We start from the raw sequence: 16,848 nt of genomic DNA, 5'->3' as shown, positions 1-16,848 counted from the left end.
ATTACTGAATGTAGTTTGAAGTGTTTTGAAGTAATTTTCTGCATCATAGCAGCTTTGTGATAGTGGTACGAACCATTTCCATTCATGAATTTGGACAATGCTAATAAGGCTAATTACAGACTGGGACAGAGCGGAATAATAGATTGTTTGAAAAAATTACTCTATGTGCCTTCAGGAATAACTTTTGGTAAGTAGATCAAAATATGAATTTTGGATGAACTATCCATTTTTCTCGTTAGCCCCACTGGAACCCCCGGGAGAGATCCACAAAACGGTCTGTTTTGTAGCCTTTTCACTTTGAGAAATTTACTAAAAACTCATCTCGGAATTAGGCCTTGTGGATCTTTTGTTTATCAGTTAATCTGGATTGTTCTTGTACGTAATTAATTTCCAAAAAAAGAGATAAAACCCACAATAAACAATGTTGAAGATGAATTTGACTGATAGCCTTGTCATTTTTTTCTTCAGACTTTAATATCATAATATAATCATAATTGTGATTTCTTTTGCCCATGGTTATCATGTAGTGAAAATCTGATATTGTGACAGCCCTTATCTGAGTGCTAATTTCCCCCCTGATCTATGTTAGTAAGGTCCTTGTATGCATTCAGTATAGAGTTGTGGGAACTCAGCTAGAAACTTTAGGAGTCAAAGATCTAATTATTCCAACTTTGAGCACAACTAATATGAAAGTGCAGCTACATCCTTCATATATCTGGTGCAATGGTGTTCTTGTGTGTGTCTGCTTTGGCAGAAATAAACCTGTAAATACTTTTCAAAATGTACTAGATCAACTCTATTTCAAGATTTCACTTTTTGCAAGAATAACTACTCCTTCACATGAGCATGGGGCAATAGATTAACTGCCGGAAAACATCAGGAGATGAAAGGTGTTTTAAATAATATTTTTTGTCTTCTAATGATACCCTAGTCTTCCATATTTTTTTTTTTTAACATTAATTAGACAGTTTGAATGTTTTAATAAAAAATGCTCTTTATTGGCAGGACAAGGGGTCAAACAAGGCCTGGCCTTTTTAGTTTAAATTATAGTGGCATTGGATGACAGGATCATAAAAATATGTATAACCTGAACGACAAAAAGCTTGCATGGAGGCAAAAAATGGGCATAGTGTATTGCCATCAAATATACAACCACCGGGCCAGCAAGCCAGATCCTCCTGAGTAGATTGCTATGCTCAATCCTCCTAATCAAGTTAAAAACAAACATCTGCTCTGTCAGTAATTCATAATAACCCACCATTAAAATTCACAGAACGAATATAGTTGAGCAGCATTCTGCCCTCCACAGGATCCATCTTGTCACAGACCCCCTTGGCACCAGGGCACAGGTCCAAGTGCATGCTGTGTAAGGCATGGGCCATGGCGTAGACAGCATCGATCACAAACTGCACCTTCCCCTCCTGCTCATAAGGAGTATCACGACTTATCCTTTCCTCTCCTGTCCCATGGCGGGAGGAAGTTATAATGTTTAGTAAATCAATATTGAAAAGCACACAAATACACTATTTTCAGGGTCCTTGTAGCAGCAAAATAGAATAACTATCTTTGAGGTTTCAGTCAATTCTGTGTGTCTTACCTGTACATTTTTTCTTTTCGCTGTCTATTTTGATCCCTGGTCTTGTCAGTTTACACCGGAAATCGTCCTCCCAGAATTCAGCGAACCAAATATTTCTGCGGTTGTTCTCTAAAGATCTGGAGGTGAAGTACTGGTCAAAGCCTGAGAAATTGAAACAAAACAACAAGAAAAAAGGTTAATGGAAACTACTTGCAAATAAATGGCTTTTGAAAGAGTTGATGAGTTGTGATGTTGGACATACCTTCAATAGAGGCTCTCTTGGGCAGGATGGTGACGGCGCCCTCTGCCACGTCCTCCTGGTCTACAATAGGGGAACTCTTGGCACCCCAGCTGTCAGAACCCACAAACAGGAAGTGACCTGTGAGGTTGGCCCTCTTCGCTGCCTCCAGAACCCGTCTGCACATGTGAAGAAATATGGGTAAAACTCTAGTCTGTCAAAGGGGTCTGCTATAGTGTTTCTTAATCCTAGTCCTGGACACTTCACTACTTGTTATTGCTGCACACAAAGAAATATTTGCATTTGCCCTATATTAAATTAGTTGTAAAACTGTAAATTTGTTTTTAAGAATGGTAAGGGTCTTGGGTTTTTACACCTAAATACACCGCTCCAAAAAATTAAGGAAACACCTAAATCATACATTGGGTTTTGATGAACAAAATATATTAAAGACCAAAAACTTTACTGTACATTGTGTAATTCGTTGAGAACAAAATGACATAACAACGCAAAATGCAAATCAAAAGTACAACATTTAAATCACAGGCTGTTTCAATTTGTGTAAATTCCATCACGGCAACTCATAATGTCAGTCAGTAGTGTGTATGGCCCCCAAATGCCTGTATGCACTCCTGACAGGACCTGGGCAAGCTCCTGATGAGACGGCGGATGGTGCCCTGGGGGATCTCCTCCCAGACCTGGATCAGGGCATCAGGGAGCTCCTGAACAGTCTGTGGCACTATTTGACGGTGTCGGATGAACCGATACATAACGTCCTAGAGGTTCTCAATTGGATCAGGTCTGAGGAACATGAGGGCCAGTCAATGGCATCAATGCCTTCGCCATACAGGAACAGCCGACACACTCTGGCCACATGAGGCCTGGCATTGTCCTGCACCAGGAGGAACCCAGGGCCCACTGCACCAGCATAAGGTCTGATGATGGGTCTGAGGATTTCATTCCAGTCAAGGTACTGATGGCTAGCACAGGGAAGTCTGTGCGAACCTCCAAGGAAATGCCTCCCCAGACCATCACTGACCCACCGCAAAACCGTTCATGCTGGATGAGGTTGCAGGCAGCGTAACGTTCACCACGGCATGTCCTGACTCTTTCACGTCTGTCTCATTTCACGTCTGTCACAAGTGTGAACCTTCTCTCATCTGTGAAGAGATGGCGGACCTCCCAGTTCTGGTGTTCTCTGGCGAATGCCAATCGAGCTGCACGGTGCTGGGGTGTGAGCACAGGTACCACTAGAGGATGTTGGGCCCCCATGCCACCCTTGTGGAGTCTGTTTTTGACAGTTTGGTCAGAAACATGCACACCAGTAGCCCGTTGGAGGTAATTTTGTCGGGCTCTGGCAGTGCTCCTCCTGTTCCTCCTCACACAAAGGAGCAGATACCGTTCATTCTGCTGGGCTGATGGCCTTCTACAGCCCTTCCCAGCTTTCCTCTTGTAACGGCCCATCTCCTGGTATCTCCTCCATGCTCTCGAGACTATACTGGGAGACATAGCAAACCTTCTTGCAACAGTACGTATGGATATGCCATTCTTGAGGAGCTGGACTACCTGTTCAACCTGAATGGGCTGCAGGTACCGTCATATTGCTATAAGTAGTGACAAGGACACTAGCAAAATGCCAAACTATAGAAGAATCCGTAGGATTAGAGAGAGCAACAGTCTGTGGCCACCAACTGCAAAAACATTCCCCTTTTGGCGGGTTGTCTTGCTGTTGCCTCTCCAGTGCACCTGTTGTCACTTTCATTGGCACCAAAACAGGTGACATTGATTCACAATCGCTTATGCTGGAAAAATTAATATCCCTGAAGTTTAACTTGACTTGGCGTTATATAGTGATGATTACGTGTTCCCTAAATCTTTTGGAACCGTGTATACATTGTCTATTGTCTAAGTAGGATTTCAATAACATTTGAGCATCTCAGTCAAATCCAGATATTTTAAACTTTTCTGAAAGGTAGTCAAAACATCAGTTGATGCAGATATGGCTCTTGATGGTTACAAAGTATTTAGATCAGATAGTGTGTGTAAAGGTGGAGGTGTTGCCTTTTACAAAAAAATCTCCATAAAAAAATCTCCATTATATTAAAACAATTTGAATTGCTAACATTATGCTGTAACTTAGGAAACAACTTTACAGGTGAATATACACCTTCTGCTAAGAAAGGTATCCTAAACCAGGTAGCCAAAATACAGTTTTAGCCACTTTTATTGGACATGATTATCCTTGCAGATTGTAACCTGGTCTAGACCACATGATTCAGAAAATCAGCTAACACAGTCTAATCTAAAGCAGTCTATTACTTATTGATTATATATATGGAAAAAAGTGAAAGATAAATAATAAATAATAACTAGTGTTTTCAATTCCATTGCTGATACACATTCTCATAAAAACATAATGGTAAAAAATGGATTCAATCCCTTAGTTTACTTTTGACATATATGATGCTTTCTGATTCTCTTAAATTTTTTGGGTCATTGTCTCGTTGGATTACCCATTTTCAGCTTTTGCTCCTTGATTACCTGATAACCTGACCTACTGTTCAATAATTATGGTTCCCTTAATGAGATTCAGTCAACCAGGTCTAGATGAAGAAAAGCAGGCCCAGATATAGCCATTCCCAGCACCATGCTTGACTGTAGGGATCCGGTTCTTTTGGCGGCAGGAAATGTTGGGTTTTCACCAAACATAACGATTGATTGTGACCATAACTGTCAATTTTAGACTTACCTGTCCACCGAATGGACTTCCAGGAACCTTCAGGTTTGTCCAGATTGTATCTGGCAAGGTTAAGATGGGCAGTTTGGTTCTTTTTTGTCAGCAGAGGCTTATTCCTAGCAGCCCTCTCATGAATGCATTTTCGATTTAGTGTTTTTCAGTAATCTGAGATGCAGAAAGAGAGGTCTGCAAATGCTATGTTTGGGTTGGCATTTACCAGGTGCATCACCAGACTTTCTAAACACTCGGCTCAGACAGATGACCCAGGGCTGGGTGGATTGCGTGTGCGTAATTACATTTTCTAATTCTGTGGGCTTGTGAGTTTCTGTTTGGTTTTGGTTTGTGAACGTAGCCCATTATGTAATCTTTTTTGTTCTTACACACAGCCTGTCCTTGTCCATATTGCTTACACCTTTGTCTTGTTTGCCCCCCCTGCTGTGTCCCTATATATGTTCCTCCTGCCCCAGTGTTTCTGGTTGATAATTTTTTGCTGTTTGCTGTTGACGGTGCCTTTTCCTGTCATTTTGAGCCTTTCGTTTTTGAGTTAATTAAATTACCTTTTGCTTTAGAAATCTCTGCACCTGTGTCCTACTCCCCATGCCAATGTGTGACAGGGCTAGATTGTGTCAATGGAATGGCTTGAGCCTAAAGTGGAAGTTGGCGTTCATTCAAACCAGGTGTTTTCAATTAAGCGCACATTTCATTAGCGGAGTTGATGGAATACTCCCCAGGTCAGTAACTTTAACTTGTTGGCTATACAAAAGTTCTGAACATTTTGTTAAGCTAGAAACTGTACCTTTGTCAGCTCACACGTTTGCCACTTGGGGATAACTTGCTAGCTACCTACAAACTGTCTGTTCTAGCTACCAGAGCTGCATAGGTAGTTTGAGTGTGTATAGAGCAGTGCATTTTTTTTTGTTTTAGACATTATAATTATGTAGGCCATACTTTTTACAAATAATATTTTAAATATTTACAAACATTCACTCAATTCTGTTCTGACAATGATTTTTCCATAAGATTAGTTGCATAACTTATTCTAATTTGATTAACGCACACATCTTGGAGCATGAGCAGGAACAATCCAACGCATTCAACACCCCAAACGCAATGCATCCGGAAAGGGTATGCATAGTGCTATACGTCTTTGCATCATAACACACCTGTTCATTGGAAATGACTGAACTTCTGTGGTTACTCATATGCATGGCGGATTTGATATGGCCGAGGCATGACTGAAATGTTACATAGTTTGTAAAAAGGCTTGGTTTTGTGGGGTTCGTCTGCAGCTCCAAGTTGTTTCTTTTGACAGTCCTGGTTGCTTGTTTCTCTTGTGAAATCAGGCAACACTGGTTTTAACAAAACAGTGCCTCTTGAGATTCATTGATTGGGGGGCATTCGTTCCTGCTAGCCTGCGCAAATGATACACAGCGCATGCAGAAGTCACGATTCATGAAGCACTTGTCGGCTCGCATTGTGAATGTTTATTCCATCGCTGTGTTTATGTCAGCTCACAGAACACTCGAGGCTGACCAAAAAACATCTAGGACTATAGCCCCAAAATCTCGCTGGTGACGCAGGCTAGAGCCCCAAAATCCCCTGAAGCTCTGGTGACGCCCCTGGCATTTACAAAAAAAAAATTGTGGCTCATGGGGATGTTTTAAAAGACCGTCCTCTTCTGGACCGAGTTGCTGTCATGATAAATGCTCACCTGTATGTGTAACACCAAACTAACCAGAGGGGTGTACTACAAAGCGAGGCAACTGGCTTATCGAGGTGACTTCAGGAGTAACTTAGCGACGTTGGTTGTAACTTCCCAGTTAACCCGTAATACGAAAGGTGAATACGTTTTACCCGAGGTATGCTGTCATTGCAATTAATGCTGCAACTTATCTTCGTGGTTAACTCAATGTAATCCTACATAAGCACTGCCCCTCAGCCCACAAAAATGCAGGCACATTTGGAAGCCCCAATTGACATTGGTGCACGGATTGTGTGAGGCTCACTCCAAAGGTTGAGGGTTTTTAGAGACCATGTAACACTAGTTTTCCCCGATGATGTTCTCTAATAAATATATAGATTCTCATCTGAGAGAATTCCGTATCTTTGCTGGCTTCTAGAGCCAGACGTCTCCAATGCTACTTGCCGGAGTAATGCCCTCACTGTTGAACCAACAAGTGTCTTGCTTTGCAATGTTTTGCCAATGAAAATTTAATGTATTCAATCGGTGAGGCTGAACATCTGAACAAGTATACTGTTCTCAAGATGGTACTCGCTCTCACTAAACTGCTTGAAGCATTTGTTGTGTTCCTTGGCCATTTAAGCCGTTCTACAGATCAAATACGCTTTTTATGCGATCCGCAAGTCATTCGCAAAAAATACTTGGTCAATTTCTAATATGCATAGGCTGGGTCTAGGCTATATACAGAACACATATAGAGCTTCGACTGGATCCCGAGGGAGGCTGGAGATATTGAGTCCGAGTGGACCATGTTCTCCACCGCCATTGTCGAAGCGGCCGCTCGGAGCTGTGGCCGTAAGGTCTCTGGTGCCTGTCGAGGCGGCAATCCCCGAACCCGGTGGTGGACACCGGAAGTAAGGGATGCCGTCAAGCTGAAGAAGGAGTCCTATCAGGCCTGGTTGGCTTGTGGTACCGACAGGCCAAGCGGACTGCAGCCCGGGTGGTTGTGGAGGCAAAAACTCGGGCTTGGGAGGAGTTCGGTGAGGCCATGGAGAAGGACTATCGGCTGGCCTCGAAGAGATTCTGGCAAACCGTCCGGCGCCTCAGGAGAGGGAAACAGTGCCCTTCGCTGTTTACAGTAGAGGTGGGCAGCTGTTGACCTCAACAGGGGGTGTCGTCGGGCGGTGGAAGGAGTACTTCGAGGATCTCCTCAATCCCGCTGTCACGTCTTCCACTGAGGAAGCAGAGGATGAGGACTCAGAGGTGGACTCGTCCATCACCCGGGCTGAAGTCACTGAGGTGGTCAAGAAACTCCTCGGTGGCAAGGCACCGGGGGTGGGTGAGATCCGCCCTGAGTACCTCAAGTCTCTGGATGTTGTGGGGCTGTCTTGGTTGACACGCCTGTGCAACATCGCGTGGCGGTCAGGGACAGTGCCTCTGGGATGGCAGACCGGGGTGGTGGTCCCTCTTTATAAGAAGGGGGACCGGAGGGTGTGTTCCAACTATAGGGGGATCACACTTCTCAGCCTCCCCGGGAAAGTCTATGCCAGGGTTCTGGAGAGGAGAATACGGCCGATAGTAGAACCTCGGATTCAGGAGGAACAGTGTGGTTTTCGTCCGGGCCATGGAACACTAGACCAGCTCTATACCCTCTACGGGGTGTTGGAGGGTTCATGGGAGTTTGCCCAACCAGTCCACATGTGTTTTGTTTATTTGGAGAAGGCATTCGACTGTGTCCCTCGCGGTGTCCTGTGGAGGGTGCTTCGGGAATATGGGGTCCTGGGTCCTTTGCTAAGGGCTGTCAGGTCCCTATACGACCGAAGTAGGAGCTTGGTCCGCATTGCCGGCAGTAAGTCAGACTTGTTCCCAGTGCATGTTGGACTCCGGCAGGGCTGCCCTTTGTCACCGGTTCTGTTCATAATTTTTATGGACAGAATTTCTAGGCGCAGCCAGGGACCGGAGGGTGTCAGGTTTGGTGACCACACGATTTCGTCTTTGCTCTTTGCGGATGATGTTGTCATGTTGGCCCCTTCAAACCAGGACCTTCAGCATGCGCTGGGACGGTTTGCAGCCGAGTGTGAAGCGGTGGGGATGAGAATCAGCACCTCCAAATCCGAGGCCATGGTCCTCAGTCGGAAAAGGGTGGCTTGCCCACTTCAGGTTGGTGAAGAGTGCTTGCCTCAAGTGGAGGAGTTTAAGTATCTAGGGGTCTTGTTCACGAGTGAGGGAAGGATGGAACGGGAGATTGACAGACGGATCGGTGCAGCTTCTGCAGTAATGCGGTCGATGTATCGGTCTGTCGTGGTGAAGAAAGAGCTGAGCCATAAGGCGAAGCTCTCGATTTACCGGTCAATCTACGTTCCTACTCTCACCTATGGTCATGAGCTTTGGGTCATGATCGAAAGGACAAGATCCCGGATACAGGCGGCCGAAATGAGCTTTCTCCGCAGGGTGGCTGGGCGATCCCTTAGAGATAGGGTGAGAAGCTTGGTCACCCGGGAGGAGCTCGGAGTAGAGCCGCTGCTCCTCCACATCGAGAGGGGTCAGCTGAGGTGGCTTGGGCATCTTTTTCGGATGCCTCCGGAACGCCTTCCTGGGAAGGTGTTCCGGTCCCGTCCCACCGGGAGGAGACCCCGGGGAAGACCTAGGACACGCTGGAGGGACTATGTCTCCCGGCTGGCCTGGGAACGCCTCGGTGTCCCCCCGGAAGAGCTGGAGGAAGTGTCTGGGGAGAGGGAAGTCTGGGCATCTCTGCTTAGACTGCTGCCCCCGCGACCCGGCCCCAGATGAAGCGGAAGAAGATGAATGAATGAATTAATGTTTTTCCATAGGAATCCAGAGGGTGACTGGTGCGATCGACTGCATATCCCCATTAAAGCACCCCCAGGAGAACAAGGGGATTTATGAGAATAGGAAGTAATTTCATAGCATTAATGTTCAGATATTTGATCATTAAATTAATACAGGTAGCCCTACAACCTAGGTGCTTTATGGTGTAGATCTTAAAACATGAACAATGAGTAATGGGTCAATTTCAGAAATGTAGCCATGTGTTGGCCATAATTGTTTTCACATATTTTCACATATTTTACTTGTCCTTACATCTCCCTGGCATTGTTGGCTGCCATGGTGTTAGATTTAGCTGTTAACCGTTCTTTAAACTCCTAATATACTGACATTATAAATGTGTAAAATGTGCAAAAACAGCCTGTGTTGCTGAAAGCGCCCCTTTTAGGCGAACGTGCACAAACTCCAATTCAGTTAACAAACAGTCAACTAACAAACATCTTAATCACCTTTGTAGTACCGTATAACACCAATTTAGGCAATCAGAGTTTGTCAACCCTGACTTTCCTTGAGTACCCAGAGTTAAATCTGAGTATGTTGACCACCCTTCATAGCACAACCCTCAGGTTTCTGGTCTCGATTCATCCGAGTACCGCCCAAACTCTTTCCTAAAGTCTCTTTCCTTGATTGGTTAATTTGGTAGCCAATTCCCATTTATTTACCCACAAGGTTCTTCTTACAGATTCAATTTAACCAATGCAACTTGGGGTTCACTTATTTTTGCACCACCACTAATTTATTTTTATTTTTTACCATGCGCATGATTTGCTCTAAATCAACATATGTAATTGGTAACTATAAATATACAATTGTGATCAGGTTTGCATACCCTGGCAGAAATTGTGGAATTTTGGCATTGGCAAAAAAAGCCTGGTTACATTATGCCTGACAACACCTTGACATACCTCACAGCTTCTTGCATGCTGCGATTTGGAGTGACGAGACCAAAATAGAGTTTCATGGTCACATAAGTGCTATGTTTGGAGAGAAGGCCTATGGTGAACAGAATAACATCCCTACATCCCTACTGAAGCATGGTGGAGGCTCACTGATATTTTGGAGGTGTGTGAGCTCTAATGGCACAGGAAATCTTGTGAAAATTAATGGCAAGTTGAATGCAGCATGTTATCAGAAATTACTGGCAAACAATTTACATTCTTCTGCACGAAAGCTGCTCATGGGACGCTCTTGGACATTCCAGCACGACAATGACCCTAAGCACAAGGCCAAGTTGACCCTCCACTGGATACAGCACAAAAAAGTGAAGGTACTGGAGTGGTCATTAACAATCTCCTGACCTTAATTTCTTTGAGCCACTCTGGAGAGATCTCCAACATACAAGACGACCAAAGACTTTGCATGACCTGGTGGCATTTTGCCAAGACGAATGGGCAGATCCCACCTGCAATAATTTGGGGTCTCACAGAAAACTATTAGAAAATACTGCACGCTGTCATTGACGCTAAAGGGGGCAATACACAATATTGAGAACTAAGGGTATGCAGACTATTGAACAGGGGTTAGGTCATTTTTATCTTTGTTGCCATGTTCCGCATTCGTCTTGTTGCTTCTGGATTTTAGTGCTACTTTTGACACTAGATCACTCCCTTCTCTTAGAGAGACTGGAAACCCATATTGGGCTACGTGGACATGTTCTAGCATGGTTTAAATCTTATTTATCTGAAAGATATCAGTTCGTATGTGTGGATGGCATATCCTCTGACAAATCAAAGGTATGTTTTGGTGTTCCTCAAGGTTCAGTTCTGGGCCCATTATTGTTCTCACTATATATGCTGCCTCTGGGAAATGTAATCTGGAATCACAATGTCAATTTTCACTGTTATGCTGACGACCCACAGTTATATATTTCGATGAAGCATGGGGAAGCACCAAAATTAGCTACTTTGGAAGTATGGATTTCAGATATTAGGAAGTGGATGATAGAGAACTTACTGCTTTTAAACTCAAGAAAAACAGTAATGCTCTTTTTAGGACCCAAGAAACAAAGAGCTTTGTTGGCAGATCTCACTGAACCTTGACGGCTGCATGGTCGTATCACAAAAAACTGTAAGAAACCTCAGCGTTACCCTTGACCCTGACCTCTCTTTTGATGAACATATAAAATATATCACAAGAGTTGCTTATTTTCATAGATTCCATGCTTTTGTTACTTCTAGATTAGATTACTGCAATGCTCTTCTTTCCGGTTACCCTGATAAATCAATAAATAAACTTCAATTAGTGCTGCACACGGCTGCTAGAATCTTAACTAGAACCCAAAAAATTGAACACATTACTCCAGTACTAGCCTCTTTACACTAGCTGCCTGTTAGGTTTAGGGCTGATTCCAAGGTTTTATTGTTAACCTATAAAGCAATACATGGACTTGTGCCTGATGTAAAAAAGGCTTTATAAACAAATTTGATTGATTGATTGAATTATTATACTTAAAAATGATACTTTTTATACTTAAAAAAAGTACTTGTGTCACGTCCTGGCTGTGCCCCTAGCCATCTCTGCGCTGGGCTCGGGGCATAGCCAGGACAGGACAGGAGGTGGCCTTTAGCCACCTCTAATCCTTTTTTTGGTTTCCCCAATTGGAGGCAGGTGTTAGTTATTGCCTCCAATTGGGGACCCTATTTAAGTTCAGTTTGTAGGCCCAGAGGTGTGGTTCATTTTGGTTTTGTTTTTCCTGTGTAAGGAATACCCACGTCACTGGTTGCTGCCTTTTGTTTTGTTGGAGTCCTTTTTGTTTCAAATAAATCATGGATTATCTTCAATACCTTTACTCTGCGCCTGTGTCCTTCTCATCCCACGGCCGTGACAGAATGAACCACCACAAAGAGACACAGCAGAAATGGACGGTAGGGGAACTCCTCGGCTGGTCTGACAGCGTCACTGAGGAGGAGGAGAACTGTCCCCTGCGGCACTCCGGGCCAACACAGCGTCCACCCCGGAGGAAACGTCGACAGAGGCGACGGAAGCAAACCTCTGTGTGTCCGCCCCAAGAATTTCTTGGGGGGGTGCTGTGGGGGCAAGCGGAGTGGAAGGACGCAGCTGTGCCACCCATGCTCACGTGCGGGGTGGTCCAGGTGCCCCAGCCCTGCCAGGTACCAGCTCCTAGGTGTTGGGCAACAACGCCGGTGGGGCCTATGAGTGCTTTCCCAGATGTAGGGCGGAGTGAGGACTGGTGGGGCTTTCGGGACCCGCCGTACCGGTTCTCGCAGCCAGTGCCCCCCGCTGCCTGGGAGCCGCAGCCAGCGCCGCCAGCGCCCCCTGCTGCCCGGGAGCCGCAGCCAGCGCCCCGCGCTGCCCAGGAGCCGCAGCCAGCGCCCCCTGCTGCCCGGGAGCCGCAGCCAGCGCCCCCTGCTGCCCGGGAGCCGCAGCCAGCACCCCCTGCTGCCTGGGAGCCGCAGCCAGCGCCGCCAGCGCCCCCAGCGCCGCCAGCGCTCCCTGCTGCCTGGGAGCCGCAGCCAGCGCCGCCAGCGCTCCCTGCGGCCTGGGAGCTGCAGCCAGCGCCGCCGCCAGCGCCGCCAGCTCCTCCCGCTGCCCAGTGGCCGCAGCCGCCAGCTCCTCCCGCTGCCCAGTGGCCTCAGCCGCCAGCTCCTCCCGCTGCCCAGTGGCCTCAGCCGCCAGCTCCTCCCGCTGCCCAGTGGCCTCAGCCGCCAGCTCCTCCCGCTGCCCTGTTTTCGCCGCCGCCAGGACCCGCCGTGGACTGGCCACCGCCGCCCGAGGCCGCGGATGACTGGCCGCCGCCGCCCGAGCCCGCGGATGACTGGCCGCCGCCGCCCGAGCCCGCGGATGACTGGCCGCCGCCGCCCGAGCCCGCGGATGACTGGCCGCCTTGTCCCGCAGCGCCTTCTCCTGCCCAGGTGCCGCCGCCCCGTCTCGCGGCGCCTTCACCTGCCCAGGAGCTTCTCATCCCACGACCGTGACAGAATGAACCACCACAAAGAGACACAGCAGAAATGGACAGTAGGGGAACTCCTCGGTTGGCCTGACAGCGACACTGAGGAGGAGGAGAACTGTCCCCTGCGGCACTCCGGGCCAACACAGCGTCCACCCCGGAGGAAACGTCGACAGAGGCGACGGAAGCAAACCTCCGTGTGTCCGCCCCAAGAATTTCTTGGGGGGGTGCTGTGGGGGCAAGCGGAGTGGAAGGACGCAGCCGTGCCACCCATGCTCATGTGCGGGGTGGTCCAGGTGCCCCAGCCCTGCCGGGTACCAGCTCCTAGGTGTCGGGCAACAACGCCGGTGGGGCCTATGAGGGCTTTCCCAGATGTAGGGCGGAGTGAGGACTGGTGGGGCTTTCGGGACCCGCCGTACCGGTTCTCGCAGCCAGCGCCCCCCGCTGCCTGAGAGCCGCAGCCAGCGCCGCCAGCGCCCCCTGCTGCCCGGGAGCCGCAGCCAGCGCCCCTTGCTGCCGGCTGTCGACCCTCCGCCGGCTCCCCCGGCTCCTGCTCCTCCGCTGGTTGTCGACCCTCCGCCGGCTCCCCCGGCTCCTGCTCCTCCGCCGGCTGTCGACCCTCCGCCGGCTCCCCCGGCTCCTGCTCCTCCGCCGGTTGTCAACCCTCCGCCGGCTCCCCCGGCTCCTGCTCCTCCGCCGGTTGTCGACCCGCCGGTTGTCGGCTCTCCCGCCGGCTCCTGTCCCTCCGCCGGCTCTCCCGTCTCCTGGCCCTCTGCCTCACCGGCCTGTCCCTGTGGCTCTGCCTCCCCGGCCTGTGCCGGCAGCTCCGGGCGCTGAGCCTCCGCCGGTCCGGGTGTGGTCGTCCCGGTCTTGCGGTCGGGAGCCCGCGCCTTTGGGGGGGGTACTGTCACGTCCTGGCTGTGCCCCTAGCCATCTCTGCGCTGGGCTCGGGGCATTGCCAGGACAGGACAGGAGGTGGCCTTTAGCCACCTCTAATCCTTTTTTTGGTTTCCCCAATTGGAGGCAGGTGTTAGTTATTGCCTCCAATTGGGGACCCTATTTAAGTTCAGTTTGTAGGCCCAGAGTGGTGTGGTTCATTTTGGTTTTTCCTGTGTAAGGAATACCCACGTCACTGGTTGCTGCCTTTTGTTTTGTTGGAGTCCTTTTTGTTTCAAATAAATCATGGATTATCTTCAATACCTTTACTCTGCGCCTGTGTCCTTCTCATCCCACGACCGTGACAACTTGTCACTTGCATGTTGAATAGAAGAAGAGGTTTTATTAGTATTGAATGTATTAGAAGGTTTCTATATGAAATGTTGCAAGTTATTAGCCGAACCATGTTTTTTTATTTGTCTAAGGAAGACAATGAACGAGGAGCTTGCTTCCTGTAACTTATTCAACTCCATCCAGCTGTTCCCAAGCTAATGTTTTGCGGGCGCATACATAAGTACAAAATTAATAATTATTGGAATTACTTTAGATACTCTTTAATAGGACCACTGGACTCCCACACACACTGAGTGTATGAGACGCTGATTTCATCAACCTTGCTTTCATAGTGGTTGAAAAAGTAATCTGCCGACAGGGAAAAAATAGAGAGGGAAGAAGTGGAGAATTATGGAGTGAGAAGTGGAGAAAAAAAATGTGTGGGTTAGAAGCTTTACATTTTGCATGCTTGAAAGTGGCTTTAGTAGCAGACCGAGAGGAAGGGAAAAGAGCGAGGAAGAAGTAAAAGAATGATAGGTATTCTGGGAGTTTAATTTTCCTCCATTTTCACACAAATGGCCACAGCCTTGTTCTTTGAGCTTGCAGTGAGTCAATTGCAGAGTAGGAGGGGAAAGCTGGCCAGGAAAATAGGAGAGCATGAGAGTCATAGGATTTGAAGAGCCAGGAGAGTTGGGTTAAAAGGCAGAATCAGAAGGAAAACAGTATGAGGGATTTTGTAGAAGGGAAAGGTGATGTAATAGAAGAGGAGGTAGTGGTAGGGGATTGAGAACAAAGTTTGCAAAGGTGCATGTGGATCCCTATATATAGGGATTGGGAAAAGAGAATTGGGGGAAAATAGAGATGGAGACAAAATTGTGATCGGAGACATTGTGGGTGGTTGCAATAAAATTAGTTAATAAACATCATTCAGTGAAGACAAGGTCAGGCACATTCCTTGTGTTGTATTTAGGAGATAAAGGGGGAGGTAAAAAGGGGGAAAGAGTGAAAGAAAGAGATGGGATGTATTGTGGGCACATGTTGGGTGAAGTTGCCCAGTTAAATGAGTGGTTAGCCAAATGTTGTGAGCTGATGGAGACCTGGAATTTTTCATGGGTTGTGTGGGCAGTAGTGATGGGAAATCAAGGCTTTCTGAAGAATTCAAGACTTTCGTTAAATTATTCAAGACTTTGTGGTGCAATGGTTAAGAGTGCGCATTGTTAAAAGGAAATAAAATGGGGGTTCGTATCCCATGTTCTTCTTGCCTTTCCAGATAGCATTTTTTAAACAGTGCATCTGTTCTAATGTTTTGAATTAAAGGCAATAGTGTCATAAGAGACTAAATAAAGCAAATTATATGAACAACAAAAAACAGTAAGATTAGAACTCAGTTTGCTACAGTTCATCTGGACTTGATTTCACACCACTACATTAATGATTATGAGGCCACGACGCTACCCATTGCACCATTGCTGGATTGAAGTGTTAACAACTCTTTCACCCTAAAACACTAAACAGGGTGACCATTAGAGGTCGGTGTTAGAAAGTCTCAGGCATCGAACAACCATAGAAGCCTGCATTCCACAAGTTGCTTTGGAAAAAGCATGTGATCAAACAAGGCCTCAAACATCATCAATCAGTATTGTTACACTGACGCAAGCCTCGGCCGGCCGTGGCCCTTTCACATGGATCAGACTGGGATGAAATTTATATAAGCAAGCCTCGTTCGATCTCCAGATCTCCAGATTTATTGAAAATGTTACATCCTTGGTATTGAGGCTGCAGCAGACAAAATATGAACATAACTATATTTATTTTCATATATGTTATTTCAACAAGTCTGCTTTAACATAAAACAAACTAAGATTGGATTTAACACTGTGTCAGTGATGTCAGATTATTATCCAATTACCAACTTCACCTACTTAGCTATTGTTTATGTGCAATATATTGGGAGCCCATGTGTAAATAACTTGGCATGGACAAAAGCCCCAGTGCCAGTCAGTGGAGTTTCACATCTCTAGTCATGTGTTCAAATGAAGCATCGGACACCATTCATCCCGTGTTGATCATCTGAGTGATAAATCTCTGAGGGAAATGCTGGTGTTCAACAATCATACGGTGGTTCCAATGCTTGTTATAAAAGTGATATTAAAAAGCAAATAATTCTGAAGTAGAAATTATAAATGCTGTGTTCCCAGTTTTTCAACAAATATTATATAAGAAAGTAAACATTAGGACTCGAGCCAGGCTTTCTAAAGCTATTATGTTATTATGTATACACAGCTCTACACGTTGAGTCATCAGCCAGTAGGTATCTTTGAAAAAGTTGTAAGACAGTTCTATCAATAGTCTACAGTATTTTAATAACAGCCTGTTATTGATAATAATTGACGTGCAGCACAAACAAATTGACATTAACCAGTTAATTTGGGAATTTCATTAATTTAAGACTTGATAATTAGGCTGTAGACAAATCTAGTTTCATATGTATATAAGCAATGGTTGGAATGTGCCATGTCATTCAAAACTCTATCAGATGGTTGCATGATTTCCGAAGCTTCAAAGGTCATCAATCGTTGCTCCATGCAAACCTCTGACCTTGTGATTTGAGTAAACTGGGTTGAAATTTTGAAGTGAGCCTCGATGCATCGGC

The 16,848-nt window shown here is 46.5% G+C and overlaps 1 protein-coding gene across 1 annotated transcript in view; it reads right to left on the bottom strand.

Annotated features, from left to right (window-relative positions):
* The window catches only part of grm6a (glutamate receptor, metabotropic 6a), a 172,598-nt gene that overhangs the window by 79,092 nt on the left and 76,658 nt on the right, over positions 1-16,848 (bottom strand). The window contains exons 5-7 of the mRNA XM_029124342.2: positions 1,839-1,993; positions 1,598-1,738; positions 1,259-1,459 (exon numbers count right to left, since the gene is read on the bottom strand). Coding sequence (XP_028980175.2) covers positions 1,259-1,459; positions 1,598-1,738; positions 1,839-1,993 — 497 coding nt within the window. The remainder of the gene's footprint in view (positions 1-1,258; positions 1,460-1,597; positions 1,739-1,838; positions 1,994-16,848) is intronic.

This window comes from Esox lucius, chromosome 12 (genome assembly GCF_011004845.1).
Source record: "Esox lucius isolate fEsoLuc1 chromosome 12, fEsoLuc1.pri, whole genome shotgun sequence".
NCBI classification, from domain to species: Eukaryota; Metazoa; Chordata; class Actinopteri; order Esociformes; family Esocidae; genus Esox; species Esox lucius.
Note: the sequence above shows the minus strand (reverse complement) of the source record. Positions and strands in the feature narration are given on the sequence as shown.